The 16862-nt window shown below is 27.2% G+C and overlaps 1 protein-coding gene across 1 annotated transcript in view; it reads right to left on the reverse strand.

Annotated features, from left to right (window-relative positions):
* The window catches only part of LOC136975897 (dual serine/threonine and tyrosine protein kinase-like), a 101501-nt gene that overhangs the window by 28684 nt on the left and 55955 nt on the right, over positions 1-16862 (reverse strand). Inside the window, exons 8-10 of the mRNA XM_067271060.1 lie at positions 14949-15055; positions 11597-11659; positions 3676-3906 (exon numbers count right to left, since the gene is read on the reverse strand). Coding sequence (XP_067127161.1) covers positions 3676-3906; positions 11597-11659; positions 14949-15055 — 401 coding nt within the window. The remainder of the gene's footprint in view (positions 1-3675; positions 3907-11596; positions 11660-14948; positions 15056-16862) is intronic.

Here is a 16862-nt window from a genome sequence, read left to right on the forward strand (position 1 = left end):
CTAATTTTTCAGTATAAACTAAATCTATACCTATACTTTTGTTAAATTTAAAATTATATTTATGAACTTAAATTATATAAAAAATCTTCACAATTTTTCTAGAATAAATCATTTGATCTGGAAAAACTATAAAGATACATAAGTAATCTGAAAATTTTGATTTTATAAAAACTATTTTCAGAATATGTAAGTGTGACAGTATGAAAATACCTGTACACAACTTCCATTCTGATGTATAACTCAAAAATATCTGATTGTACTATTACATAAAATTTGAATGAGAAATATTTTGAGAAAAGCTGGATATTTTTATAAACCAGAGTTTTTATAGAAATTAACTTTATATGATTTTAAATACAGTCAAACCTGTTTTTATGCGGTGGATAGGGACAGCATTAAAAAAAACCTCATTAAAAAAAAAAAATCGCACGAAACTTCACGAGTGGCTATAAAAAATAGTTTTCGCAACAAAATTTAAAAAAATATTTTTTTTTTATGCAGTCAATAGGGACTGCATAGAAAAAGTCTCACATAGAAAATAACTCAAAACCGTACGAAATAGAATTTATTGACAACAGATGTCAGCACTTGACTGCATCGTCTCGTCTATCGTCTGTTTTACATATTTTTGTCCATGTGGTGTTTTGTTGACTTAAAAAATAAATTATTTCATTTTTCGCATATTCATGCAATATTATTATTATAATAAGTTCATTTATGCTGTAATAAGTTTATTTAGCTATAATAAGTCAATGTGAGACATGACAAATCGCACGAGACTAGTCGCCAACTATACTGCACAAATAAAAATAAAAAAAATCGCACAAATAAAGACCGCATAAAAACAGGTTTGACTGTATACATTACTATCTGAAATTCTTAAAGGAATAACAATAGCAGTTAAATATTACTTAAGGAAAATTCAATAATATTGTGTAGTGTGTGTATATATAATATATTCTAAACAAAAATAATAAATTCCTTACTTTGAATCAAAATTTTTACATAAAAAGACTTCTATAAAAAAATTCTATAAAAATTTTGATAATTTTGTTCTCTCTCTAAATCTATAATAGCTATATATTTTTTTTAAAATGTAAATCTATAATTTCTGGAACATTAAGTATAAAAATTTTGATGTTTGAAAATTCTCTCATCTTCAGATCTAAAAACAACTAAGATTCAAGTTTATTTCAAACTTAACTAGCATTTCAGGGATTTAGAATCTTTTAAATTCCTTTGCTCTTTGTCAACTTTAAGAAATTTATTTTTTTAAAAAAGGCTCAAAAATTACAAGATAAAAATGTGAGTCTTATGTAATTAAGTTAAATAATTCTGAATAAGAAGTACAAACTTTTTCAACCAAGGACCAATATACAAGAGTTTAATGCAGCTTCCTCTGACATCCTGTTAATCAATTTATCTTCATAAAATACTGTAATACCTGAGCACTTTTTATTGAATAGATTTTATAAATTTCCAGGCTCTGATTATATAAAAATTTCTCATTTTTCAATAAGTGAAAAATCAGATTCTCAGTATATAACAACTTACTTCAACAAAAACTTAAATTGATGAAATCAATATTTTTAATTTGAAAAGAAATGTTTTTGGATTATCTGGTCCATCATCAACCATTCAAGCAGAACTTAGAACAATTACAAAATATAATTTCCAGTTGAATTTAAAATAATTTACATTTAAAAATTTTTAGTAATAAATTTTACAGGTATTAGACTGGGCTTAGAACTACTTAGCTGTTCTAAACCTTTAATTCTATTTTAAATCTGTCCAAAGTGTTTTACAAGTCTAAATCAATTGATCCCTATAAACACTGGAAGTCATGATATTATGTTACAAACTGGCAAAGTTTTGTACATTGATAAACCAAGCCATCATACATTTCACATTCACAGCACACATGAACTGGAAAGAATTATTGCTATTTCTATCCAACATACAGGTCTCATTAAGGCACACTAATTCTTCTTCTATAGCTAACAAAATGAGAAATAGAGCATTTAGATTATTATACTTTCAGAAATTTGCTTAAAGCTTAAGACTATGTATAGGATTATTTACCCCTAGGTATAGGCATTATGAGATTACCTGTGGTGAGGCTAAATTGACTGAATCAATGACAAGGATAAGCCAATAAAATGATTAAACAGTTTTTATTATATTTGTTCTATATGTAGATCCTTAGCTAGAGATCCTTATCCTTATCTAAAAATCATCAAAGAACATTACAGTTTAGTTACTAAAGAGGCTCAATAAAAACTTTGCTATACCATTGAGCTTTAGAATTGACCATACAAGTTATGTGGAATACTCCCATTTTTAATTAAGGAAACAAAACTGTTCTCTCAGCATAAATGATTAGAACAATTGTATATTTCCATTTTCTCTAAACAGCATGCTAAACTAACTTTTATGATGTCCAAGATCTACACATAGCTTGCAGCTGGTTTTTAGATAGTTCTGATTTATGCACTTGTGAGCAGCTCTTACTTAAATGCACAGGAAGTTGTTGTATAATGTAATGTTTAAAATTTTTTAAATTTCATTCCATATCTAAATTATAATCCTTATTTGTTAGTCTTAAATTTTACAATTTCTAAAATTTCATATTTAAATTGTTCTAATCAACAATTGTTAATTTTAAGTTTAAGTTTTATTTTTAATTTTTAAAATTTTGTTCTATACAAAAAATTTTAAATGTAAATTGTTCTAAACTCAATTGTCAATTTTTTTTTTAATTATTCTAAATTCTGCATAAAAATCTGATGTTCTTGGACCTACCTGGTCTAACATCTCAAATAACTAGAGATTTCTTCACTTTGGCAGTTTATTTGTTAAATTTTGAACATGATACCAAGTTTTAGACAATTCTTTGATAACCATTTACATAAATGTATCACTACAAACCTTCCTAAATGTTTTAGTAGCTACCAGACCTGTTACCCACATTGTTCTAAAGGTTTAGTCTTTGGTTTGATTGTAAGTGCAAACTTTGAGACTGCTACTAACCTTCAAGGTGAAGGCTATATTTTTTGCTTGCAACTTTCCTTTTGAATACAAATCAAAAATTTTATTAATACATTCTTTAGAAAACTAGGCACACACCAAAACTGTTCTGCATTTTTATATATAAAAGCTCTTTGATCTCTTGTAAGATCTCTGTTGATAGCTAACTTATGTGCTCCTTTTTCACCATGTATTTTTGTCAAAAACTCAAAAGTTATTATTTTGAAGTTGATAAAAAGTTAAGGAATTTAAATGTTTTAAAATCCTAAAATACTGACTACATTCAAATAAATTTGAAGAATTTAATTTGAGCTTTAAATCATACTATTTAATTCAAAGACTTTGTAACAGACTATTATAAGATAAAAGTTTATTTTACTATGTTTGTTTAGAATGAATAATAGAGTTGAATAAGATATCAAGTAACAATAATATTAAATATATATAAATAAGACAAGTTTACCATTTTATATATAAAATTATGTTTTGTTTGTTTATATTTATTGCATTAAAAAATAATAATACATGAATTCATTTACTCAATAAATGATCTTATTTTGCTCAGCAGTAAACAGATCAAAACTATTAAAAACGTTATATTATATAATTTAATTAAATAGTTAAAAAATAAACAAACAAAATGATTACTTTTAATCTTTGTTCCTCTGTTCTTTCCAATCTTCCAGAATGAATAGCTTCTAATTGTCTGAGAGATGCAGCAAAATGATCATGAGACGTTTTTAATCTTTCTCGAAATTGAGAGCAAATTGATCTTGATAAACGTAAGGGACTCAGACTAGCTAACATATCAGAAGCCACTTTTCTTTTCCAGTCTTTGTCTATGTGTGGTGGTGTTTTCCAGGGCAATGCTTGAACTAGCTAAAATTTTACATTACAGAATTTTAGTTTAAATCAAATTTTTGTATCCAAGTGTTATCTAAGTAATGAAATAAATACAACAAAATTCATATAGATTTTAATAAAACAAATATTTATGTAGATTATTAAATACGCTAAGCTTCTGTTTAACAACAAAACTTTTTGGCAATTCAACTTCATTACAGTAATATTAAGTCATTTATAACTATTTCCATGAAAAAAATAAATTGAACAAAATATTCAAATTATCAAAATATTAAGTTCTTGTAATATCATAATAATTTTACTTTTGAAAATTATTTTTTTAAGTCCCATGTCAGCATAGAGTTTCTGATAACAGTCTAACTCCAATATGTTGACAAGTCAACATATTAGAGTCAAACTGTTATCAGCATCTAACTCATTGCTCAGTGTGGCATTGATTCAAACATCAAAGTTAAACACTACTCAACTTTGCAGTTGCATTGTTGGTCTACAATTTATGGTGCAAATTACAAAAATAGAAGAGGTTCAATTAGTGTAATTTTGGACAAAAAAATCTACATTGATGTATATCTTGTAGAAAATTGCAAGAACAAAAATAAAACCTGCCCTACCATATACACTACACCTCTGGGGTGACCATTGAAAATAAGATAATTACTAGTATACAGTTTGAAATATAGCAGAAACAGTAGCAGAATAAACTTAACACAATTCTTTAAACTTTGTTGTGCAATGCCATATTGTTATTAGACTATAAAGGACCTTTTATAAACATTTTATGCATAATGATACTTTAAAAATTAATAAAATTAATAAAACAACTGAAAAACTTTAAAAATATTGTTATTAAATTAAGAACTATTTGTTAGTTACTTTAAACAGTTTATTGTAAGTTTAAAGAATAATTAATGATTCTAACTTCATTTAAAATATCATGATTTCCAAAACAACTTCTAATAATTAAGACTTAAAGTTAAACTTGTTGAGAAGACTTACTTTCATGATATTTTATGAATATGTTAGTCAAAACCTGGTTTTAGTTAGAATGTGTTTTAACTAGTTGAAATTAGTTTACACTGGATGTCTTTGTTAAAACCAGTTTTGTCTAGCTAAAACTAGTTTTAACTCAAATTCATTTTTGACCAGCAGTAAATTCTGGTTTTAACTAGACAAAACAGGTTTTGTCTAGTTAATTTACTGCTGTACATGTTTTGATTTTAGATAAAACTAGTTTTAACTTTTAACATTAGTTAAAACTAATTTTAGCTACATAAATATGTTTGGGGGAAATAAATAAAGTTATGTGTAGTGATTCGGAGGAAGGTGCCTAACATTTTGCTTATGAAGGAAATTATAGCGATAATTTGGGTTTTGGAGGCCTCTAACGAAAATATCATATTCTTGAGCATGTTTTTCAAATAAAACTTTGGAGTATATGAAAAATAATTGTATATTGTGTTTGCAATGACGACTTTTTTACTGTCTGGCATTTTAGGCATCTCACCCCGAGTATCCGGGTGAGATGCCAAATGCCATTAGGGTAAGATAACAAATATAATTGCATAAAATTAATTTTCGAATATCTTAACCAAATTTAATTTATTGCATATGTAGTACAAAGTACTTCATAGTAAGTATAACAGCACAGTATAAAAGTATTGTTAAGTTTCCACCCATTCTAATGTGCTCTATAGCTAGCTGATAGCTTTTTTTCAGTCCGAAAATCTTTTTGAGAAGCCCTTATATAATTTCTATGCATATTCTGCAATAAAACGAGAAAACAAAAATTTATTAAAAATAGGCATATTGGAATTCAATACAAAAAATAGGCATGTTACCCCAAGAAAAATCTGGCATCTTTCCCATCTGTCAGGGTAAGATGCCTAGTGGAGTCACGTGTTCTAGCATGTCCGATCAGGATCGGCGATAGCTCACAATGGAAACTTTAGAACCTTAACTACATCACACATTAATTGTTAATTTTTAATAAATTCTATTTTAACTTTTAGCTTTAAAAATGATTCTAGAAACATTTCACAACAAAAACTTCATTCTTATATTGCTTTTATTCTTCTCGGATGTAGAAAATGACATAATAATAGCCAACTACAACTTTCCACACTCAATATTGGCCTAAAGATTCATCATACAAACACATGACAATATCTGACGTCACCGTTTGAAAATATTAAAAAGTAGGCATCTTTCCTCGCTTATCATCTTACCCCGAATCACTCTATATGTTGCAGTCAAAACCAGTTTTTAGTTAGGATGCATTTTAACTAGTTGAAACTAGTTTATACTGAATGTCTTTGTTAAAACCAGTTTTGTCTAGTTAAAACTAGAATGTACTGCTAGTCAAAAATGAATTTCAGTTAAAACTAATTTTAACTAGACAAAACGGGTTTTAACAAAGACATCCAGTATAAACTAGTTTCAACTAGTTAAAACGCATTCTAACTAAAAACGGGTTTTGATTGTAACAAATATAACAGTAAAAATTAAATAGAAGAGATTTAAAAATATTAACTACAATTTAATAATTATTAACATATCAGATTAATAGATAAATCTAATTCTAAAAATTAAGCTTCTGTCTTTGCTTTCTTGGAGATCAAAAACAACATATCAGAGAAAAATTATTAAAAATTTTTTAAAAATTAGAAAAAAATAATAATCAAATTAAGATATGTTAATTACTGCAATTTCCCAGGATTATATTTAATGCATTTTCCAATTTATACTAATTTGCTTTCTAAAAGCTAAAATGTTATGTATTTTTTCAGATTTCAGATGTTTATTATATAAACAATCCTTTAAAAAAAACATTCCATAAAAATGATTCATACATTCCATACATTTTTTTTATACAAATTGATGGAAAGATTAGAAGCATACATGGAATAGAATTTTACAATAGGTATGTGGATGACTATTATTACGTTTGACAGTAAAAACACAAATCAAGAGTTAATATTAGATCAAGCAAACCAAATTAAAACAAATATCCAGTTCTAATTAGAAAAATAAAAATAAAATAGTATTAATTACCATATATTTCCACAGATAAGACAATAGTTGAATCATAAAAAATGACCCCCAAAATCCGGGGTCGTCTTATAGGACAGATACAAAAAAATTATATTGAAATTTATATAAATTTAAAACAATTATAAAAAACGGACAAACCATAATTATTTACTAGTAGAGAGTAGGGCATGTCCACAAAATAGAATAGTCCATACAATGTTTTTGTGAATAGTCAAAGTCATTACCCGAATGCCCAAATCAGTGTAAACGTTTGCAACAATAGCACTGCAGAAAATAAAATTTGTTCATTCGAAAAATTATGAATAAGACATAATTCCATATATGCTATTACATATTCCGTATATAGTATTATTATCCAGATGATGATTGCTGATCTAAACTAAATTCATAGGCCATTAATAGTTTGGGGGTAGTCTTATAGGACAGATATATGCTAAAACTATAAAACTTTGATGAAAATTTATACCTCGTCTTATGTGAAGGTTGTCTTATCTGCCGAAATATATGATATTTAGACATAACGATAGAAAGAAAAGACCAACTAATATATAAAAAATATATAAAGCCTATGCAGATACCAAAGGTCCTTAATTACAAATCAAATGTATAGTACTGTACCTACAACTATGAAATTCAATATATTTAAAATGTTCATATTAAATGATTATCCAAAGAAGCTGTTAAAAGATTGAATACAAAAGATGGATAGTACAGTAATACACAAAGAAAAAAAACAATTGGATAAGGAAAATCATTTTGTAAAATTAATGTATATACCCAAATTATTGAAAAGAGTAAAAAAGTATTGAATGATAAAATAAACTTAATACCAGAAAAATTAGATACAACTAAACAATATTTAAATTAGAGAGAGAATAAGAAAACAAAGAAAATAGAAGAAAAAGATGTAGTTTATTCATTTGATTGCAGCTGCAGACAGAAAAAAAACACACATAGGAGACACAAGAAGAAAATTAAAAATACGTATAAAGGAAACACATCAGAGCGATAAAAGGTAATTATGCAAATTCGGCAGTAGCTGAACATTGCAATAAAGAAAACTGTGAAATTGTTTTAGATATGATAAAAATAAAGAAAAAAGAAAAAAAACAATTATAAAAGACAGTTATACGAACATATTTACATAAAAAGACAAAACAACAGAATAAACAATAACTTGGGCAGAAATATCCACGAATCTTGGAACAGTACCCTCAATAACAGCAGTAGTGAAACAGAAAGTTCATAAATGCAAACAATAAGTGAAAAAGCTGTTCATTGTTTGCTGTTGCAAGGCATAGCTCTGTATTGTGATATTTCGATAAGAATTTTTCAGTGTATTGATTTAATGGAAAAATCTTAAGTAATCTATTTGTCATTTGTCAGGTAATTGGTATACTGTGAATTTTAGAGCATTATATTTGATAAGTATTTTTACCTTTATACAGATTTTATTACATAGTTAAAGGAATTCTTCTGTGTATTTACTTACATATCAAAGTAATTGATAAAAAGAAAATTGTAAGTTATATATTATTGTCAGGAAAATTTGTTATATATTATTTTAATTTTTATAAATTTATTTTAGCACCATGTTTTTGTAAACCTGCTGAAGAGGGACCCAAAGGTCCAAAACACAAAAATGTGTGTAAAGTGTGTACAGGTATAATACAAGGTAACCAATAAAGATTGTTTTCTCTGAATAAGATTTTCCTCAATTGCTAAAGCCAAAACACCAGTGCAATAAGTCCTATTAATAGGTTATGTCTTCATAGTCAAAATATATAACAAATAGAAAATAAGGACATAGAAGCATATGAATTAATATGTACATTCCATAAATTTTGTTCTTTATAATATATATACATATATAAATCAAAATATGTCTATGAAATTTGAAGAATTTTATTCCAAATAACTAAATATACAAAACTAAATTTTTAAAAACTATACAAAAAACAAACATAAGAAAAAAAACAACAGCTTAAAATTAATATAAACTTATAAACTTAGCTGAATATATATATTTTTTTCCACATAATTATCTTTTTGAACTTTCAACTCATTTGCTGAACTTAATTTACTCAGTTTTGTAAAGTACTTAATTTTAGTATCTTAGGAAACCGACTATAATTACGGTCGGTGAAACTTCCGTTAACCTAACGGGTACTTTACGCGGATTCGAGATTAGTTTGCCAGGCCTGGGCTTTTAAGCATGCACCGAAAGATTAGTAATAATAATGATAAATATCAAGTCAGATCAAAAGTTCAAATATATTTAATTAGCAACTAGAACGTACTACGTACAAATGTCAATAATCCAAACAAAATTTATTAACGAAAATCAACAAGTCAACCCGACAATAAACTCAGCTACTTAGCTTAACTTAATAGTAATTTCCCCTTTGAAATTCGACAATCAAATACTTAGCAACTATGAACAAAATCTCTTACTAATTAAACGTCTATCCGTCACCTCACTATACGAAGAAACTATTTCCTCAATACTTTCGATATCGTCAAATCGTCAATCGAACTCCTCTTTAACACCTTGGATCATCCAATTATCAATCTGGACTTCTATCAGAAAATACTTCGCTTTCGAATCTACCTCGCTCTCAACGTCACCTCGATTTGGAATTCACCTTGGTTTGGAAATCACCTCTCCTTCTTCGGTTAACGTACGGGTTTTATACTGTGAGGTGACGTCACACTTGAGCTGGGTTACTCCCCTTATTTACATACTTAGTTGCTAACATTAACTTTCTTTTCTGGCAGCTTTAAGTTTCCGACAAAGCTTATAAACCGTTTACAAAATATTTATCATAATTTTCTGGGATGTTTAAGATGGTTTATCAAGTATTTCTCTACTAGTGATTGTGGGGACTCCCCCCTCCATTTTTTTTCTGCGGAGTGTTACTTCTGCCGGGCAGCGCAAGTGCACAAGATTTTTCCTACGACGCTTATTTCTCCGTGAGTTGTTTTATCTTCATTTTTCATTACTAACAAGAGAGTAGTGGGGAACCTTCGTCCTAAATAAACATAAACCCCAAACAAAAGATAATAAAACAGAAATAATAATAAAATAAAAATAACGTTCGGACTCAGTTCCTTACAGTTTGATTTAAGAAATCTTTAATACAAGGGTAATTCCAAAAGTAAGGTCTTCAATTTTTTAAAAATACAAAGAAACATTTATTTTCAATAATGTTCATATCATTTTAAAACTTGAACATTTATCTATTTTTCTACATAATTGCCATTGCGGTCGATGCATTTTTGTATGCGCTGTGGCAATTTTTGTATGCCCATGTCATACCAGCTCGCTGCCATGTTGTGTTAAACCAATTGAAATTCATCGCCAATTGACTGAAGTGTATGGCGAGTCATGCATAGATGTCAAAAATGTCCAAGTGGTGTAGAGTTTGCAATTGTACTGAAATTCATGACAAAGAACGAAGCGGGAAACCATCAATTTTTGACGGGACAGTCACGACAGTTGAGCAAAGCATGTGTGAAGATCAGCGATTCACTCTGGATGATCTCTGCATTTTGGTTCTCGGGGTTTCCCCAAGCACCATTCATAGGATTTTAACAGAAAAGTTTCAATATCGGAAGGTGTGCACAAGATGGTACCCGTGACATGGTGGCGAACTGGTATGACATGGGCATACAAAAACTGCCACAGCACCTCCAAAAATGCATCAACCGCAATGGCAATTATGTAGAAAAATAGATAAATGTTCAAGTTTTAAAATATGAACATTTTTGAAAATAAATGTTTCTTTGTATTTTTAAAGAATTGAAGACCTTACTTTTGGGATTACCCTCGTATCATAAAAAGGTAAAAATAGGAGGAAATACTAAACAAGTAATCACAAATTTTTATCATCTTGGAAAAACGTCAGATAAACTAAAACTTAGAAAAAACAATAAAATTAGGAACTGATAGCTATGGAAAATTGTAATAGTTATACAGAAAAGTAAAACTATTTGTATAGTATTTTAAATTTGAGAAATACTTATTCTTTACTCGTATTTTAGAAATGAATCTATAAAATTTAATCTAATTAGATTTTCTGCTGCATTTCTCAAACTAAATTCCAGTTATGATTTTGTGTTTAATATTATAGCTGTTGTATTACATTCACTATGGTATAATTTTAACAAATAAAACTGATTGACAGAAAAGTGAGTGTGTTTATTCTCAATTTGAATTGTTTTGAAATGCTTAAAGTAAAACATATCAATTCAAACTGATTATTCTACATACAAATAAAACATCATTAAAAACTTATTAAATGAATTTTGTGAACTATATTTACCAAGAAAATTACAATATTTTTGAAAATTTACATAAATTATTTGTTACTTATGAGTTATTAACTTTTAAATTACACACACACACACACCACACAAATAAATAAATACAATTTATGAAATTTCAGATTTTTGCATGATTATTACTTATTAATTCTTTAATTAAAAATAATTATAATTTTTGCTGTTATGCCCCGTTTGGATTATACTGGTGCTTAACATTAAGCACCAGTATAATCCAGTATAATACAAAGCCAGACTAAGGTCAATGTTTTACTACTAAAAAGACTTACTACTAAATTGTTAATATGTCAAGTGCATCATCTCAACATACCTGCTTCATTTTCTCAAAAAGTGCTCGTAAAAATGTTGAACTAGTTTTAACAGTAACTTCAACCTAAAAGTAAAAATTATATAATTATATACACAGAAAATATAATTTATAAAATTTTGATTTATATATTTTTATAAAATCTCAAAATATTTTAAAATAAATTGCTATTTAAATAATAAATCTTCAAAACTACCATAAAAATTTATTTTATGATAGAGTCATTGGTTATTTACTCAATTTAGAGAGAGTCAAACAAATAATAGTATATAAATGTTATAAAGCAAAGTATAATAGTAATATACTGTTATTAAATTATCAAAATTCAGTATTATTAGCTTTTCAATAGCTAAAAAACAATTTTGAACACATAAGACAGTTGATTAGATTCCCTCTTATGTACTGGAGAATGTATTTTTTGTAATTACCTTGATCATTTAATCAGTTATCACCATCATTTGTACTGATGATAACTGATTAACAAAATAAAGATTGGGTACATAAATAAGACCACAAATAATAAAAATTCTGATTTTATTGACTGATATTAAAAAGACAAGTTAATCAATATACAGCTTGATAATTTATTATAATTATTATAATTTACTATAATAATTCGTCCAATGTATAATTTAACCCCTTAGTATTTCTGCAGTGGCAGGAGCACCTCAATAAAGAATTAAGTGAGGAGTTATTGTACTGTGAACAAATGATTAAACCATAATTTTAAAGTACTGATTAAGACTAACAATTGCACATTATAAACGATATTTTGAGGCTGATAGCAAAACAAGACAGCTTCTCTTAGGATGATATGTATTGTAATCATAGATAATAGTATGTTTTAACTAATTTTTTGAGACATGATAATTCTGATAACTTTAAATGACTGATAATGATATTCATGAATACAAATAAGTTAGTTCTATTGTATTATTCAACCAAAAATTCATGTAGTCAATAGATAATACTATTTGTTATTAGGCATTAATGAGCAAACATACTTTATAACAACAAATTTAACATTTCACAGCTTATTTTAAAAGAAAAACAACAAAAATGCTTTAAAAAAATTAATAAAGGTAATGCTGACTGAAACTGTAAGAAAAGTTACAACTTACAGCAACTTTTATTTTTTACTAAAATAGGAAAAAAAACAAAATAAAAAGTATAATAGCTTAAAAATAATGAAAATAAGCAAAATAAAAATGAAAAAATATATTGAAAATAAATAACGGTACTAATTATTCTTTACAATAAGTCAACTTTTGCCTATTAACTGCTATTAGCATGTGAAATGTGACCTAAGTATTATGCAAAAAGGGTTATGAGAGTTAGCATATTTTCACCATTTTGGAATTTTTAAAAATCAAATTACAAATGTATTTCAAAAAAAAAAAAAAATGTTTACTAAATTCTTAAAATTAACATGTCTACCAAACCAAAAATGATTAAATACTTTTTGACTTGAAAAACACACATTTCTGATGGTCTTAGGAAACAAGACACCGCTCCTCTATCCATCTCCATGCAGATTGGCCCACATATGAGTACCCAGCGTGATGACATCATCGTGTCAATCCAATCACATACACCCCATACAAATATACAGTAGGTGTATGTGACAGAGTTGGCACCATAATGTACTTATGCGAACCAGTCACACTTGTAGAAAGCAGCTGCTGTGTTGAAAGCAGTTACTCTGTTAACACATCAGAAAACACATATTTCTGATGGTCTTAGGCAACCCCTGTGAAAGAGTCATTCGACCTCCAAAGAGGTCGTGACCCATAGGTTGAGAACAGCTGATCTAGCGGCTTCAGTCATTGATGATGTTCAATGGTATAATCAAAATAAATTCACAAAAATCTATTTTTGTATCACATTTCTGATACTTTTAAATAAACAAAAATTTATTATTCAATATAATGTACAAATTTTTTTGAATATACATTTATGAAAAATAAAACTTAAATAATTTTCATTTAATATTCAAATCTTAGAAATGGCATGATTCACTTGCATCAAGTCAGTATGTCAAATTTCGTTGAGAAATTAATAATTGCAATGATTGAAAACAGTTCATCTTAATAAAAACCAAATTATCTTACAAGTAATTGAACAAAAGGAATCAAATTAGTTGCAATGAAAACATTAAAATCTCATGTACTACAAGTGCTTTATGAAAACTAATGCAAATGAGCAATTATTTATTGTGACATCGTCACAATGTTGGGCTGCAATTTTTATTATTATTTTTAATTTATTTAACTTAAAATACATGCTCTCTACCTCAAATTAGTAGTGGCTTGCCCCCTGCATATCAAACTCTTCCTTTAACAATAGCGTAGTACATGTCATCTATCTAACACCTTTCAGAGGAAAATTTTTGAGTTGAAACATGACTTCCGGCTTGCATCTGAAGTTCATATATAGTTAATTGGAGCCTCCTGTCCCTAAGGTTTCCATATCTGGTTGTGTCTTTCATCTATCTAACTCTGTTCTTGAGATTAAGGAAAGACAGACAGATGGATGACAGTGGGAATTTATAGGCTTACAATTTTTTCAAATTGCAGCCCAATAAAATGTACAAGTATAATTTCAATTTTCTATTATCTGTGACAACTGCATTTTACTGTTTATGTTGTAGAATAGTTTATGTTTAAAATATGATTTGGATTCTTTTATTCTCTGTTTATGCATGTAACACTGTTTTAGTTTATTTAATTTAATAAGTTGTCTTTTTTGTTTCAAAATTATTATATTTTGGTATTATCCTGTAAATTATTTTTTGTTTTTAGCTTACACATACTTTAGCTAATTACTAATATTATCACTGAAATAAATTTAAAATTATTTTTAACATATTCTCAAAATTTTTTACATTTTTATATCCTATAAATGCATTTTTCAAATTTTAGATTTTTCTTTCTATTCAATTTCTCTAAATCTTTTCCAAATGTACTGCTATATGAAATAGTCCAAATTTTTATAGCAATTCACTTCATACTTACATATAAAATTCACCATCTTTATCCCAAGTTTATCATATTGCTGCTATGAGATCATTTCTATTATCTTAAACTTATTATGTCAACATACTGCCATGACTCTTTTAGATGATAATCAAAATGTTAAGGATATGACAAAAACAAATTTATTACTTCGTGAAATTTAATAATTATATCAATCTATTTTCAATGAAAGATGTAAATGTCAATGAGGAATTGAAGAATTCAAACAATTTTAAAATTGTGATAAAATGAATCATTTTAAAAACTAAAATTAAGCAAATATTTCAAAACATGCAAATCATAAAATAAATTTATATATTAAAAAGTTTACATTAGCTTACTTGATATGCAGCATTCAAAATTTGTTTCAATGCATTACTTGCTTGTACTGATTCACCACTTTCTTTACAAACTTTCTCTAAACTTCCAAGACATCTTTCCAAAGTACCTGAAATAATTTATCTTCAATACAAAAACAAACCAGTAAAGATCTATATTAAAGATGATAATTATTTCATTATTCCTAATTTATAGAATTGAACTTTATTTCAATTCTATAAATTGAAATAGAACTTTATAGAACTTTTATAGAACTTTTTATTGTAGAAAATTTCTATCAATTCCTTTAATTTAGGATAGTTTGCATTACATATACTGTCAAACTGATAGAAAGCCTAAAAAAAATAGAAAAAAAATAAAAATATTTAATGTCTCAAATGATAAAGAAAAAAATTAAGAAAATTAAAATATTTCTAATTATAGTAGTCATTTTAAAAAATGACTTATTTTAAACAAACTTTTTTTTAGTTTTCACAAAATATTTATCAATTAGATAAACTGCATTATATATATCAAATACCAAAAGAACATTAAGAATGAAGACCTGCTAGTAATGATAATATCCACAAATCAAAACAAAATATCATCATAAGCAGAATAAAACTAAAGAATATCAACCATTTTGAATTTACAACTAATTTCTCAAAACTAATCTTTAGTTACATTACACAACTTTCAATTCTTTTCCAAATCAGTTCAAGTTGTTAAAATTCATTCAAAGAATATTCATGTTACATAATTATTTCATGTTTCCTCTCTGTTTATTATTTAATATATAATAGTGTTTGAAATGAAAAAAACTAGCAAAATATTTAAATCTGCAAAGAAACTCGGAAGAAATAGTTTTGTTAATTTCTTTCTGTTAAGATTTCTGAAAGATTCTTTGCTTATGCTGTTTTCATATCTTCATTTTTCTAATTTTTAATTTAAATTTCAATTTTTCCCATATGACTTCATTTCTTACTAAAGATTTCTTTAACCCATGATAAAATAAGCAGGATGATAACTTTGGTAATTAATAAAATTCAAATTTTGAAATTCCAGCAAGAGGTTTTTATTAAAATAATTCCTTAATTTAAACCTTATGTACTCATTTTTCAAAAGTATATAAAACAACTCATTTTAAAAACTTATATTTTGAAATGAAAACGTAGTATATTCAAGAGAGCACAGAAATAGTGCTGTGGGATGTAACAACGGTTAAAGTATTATTATGCTCTACAGCACTACAGTCTATACCAGGGATGGGCAACCCGCGGCCCTCGGCCGCATGCGGCCCGCAGTAATATTTTTTGCGACCCGTGTGGCATAAAATATGAATAAATAAATCAATTTCCCAGCTTAATGAGATATTCGACAAAAATTCAAACGTTATTTTCTACAACTTATATTTGTGAAAAGTTTTTTCGCAATGAATTTAGTAAAAATTAAAACAAGAAACTGGCTAACAGACACATCGAAACTAATTTAAAACTAGCGGTGACTGATATTTAACCAAATATTTCAGATATATTACGTTTAAATCTGTGCCAGACGCTATATTAAGTATACATATGCTAATTTATAATTATATGTGAATAAAGAATTGTGATTTACCGACAGTTTCCTCCTCTTTTCTCTTATGTGCAGCCCGCGTCAGTTCAAAAGTTTTGAAATGCGGCCCTTACGTAGAAAAAGGTTGCCCATCCCTGGTCTACACAGTGAAAGTAGACATTACTCATCAGATCAACTAAGGTTCATTCCTTTGTTGCATAGACCAGTGATTCTTAACAGGGGAGCCGCAGCCCCCTGGGAGTCCGTAAGAAGTTTTCCAGGGCCGCCAAATTATGCAAAATTTCCTTCAGAATATAATAAAAAGAAAATTGATGTATAACCAAATATCGTATTGAAAAGTGAAATAAAAAAGATAAAGTTTT

Source organism: Centruroides vittatus, unplaced genomic scaffold (genome assembly GCF_030686945.1).
Source record: "Centruroides vittatus isolate TY-2023 unplaced genomic scaffold, ASM3068694v2 contig_391, whole genome shotgun sequence".
Taxonomy (NCBI): domain Eukaryota; kingdom Metazoa; phylum Arthropoda; class Arachnida; order Scorpiones; family Buthidae; genus Centruroides; species Centruroides vittatus.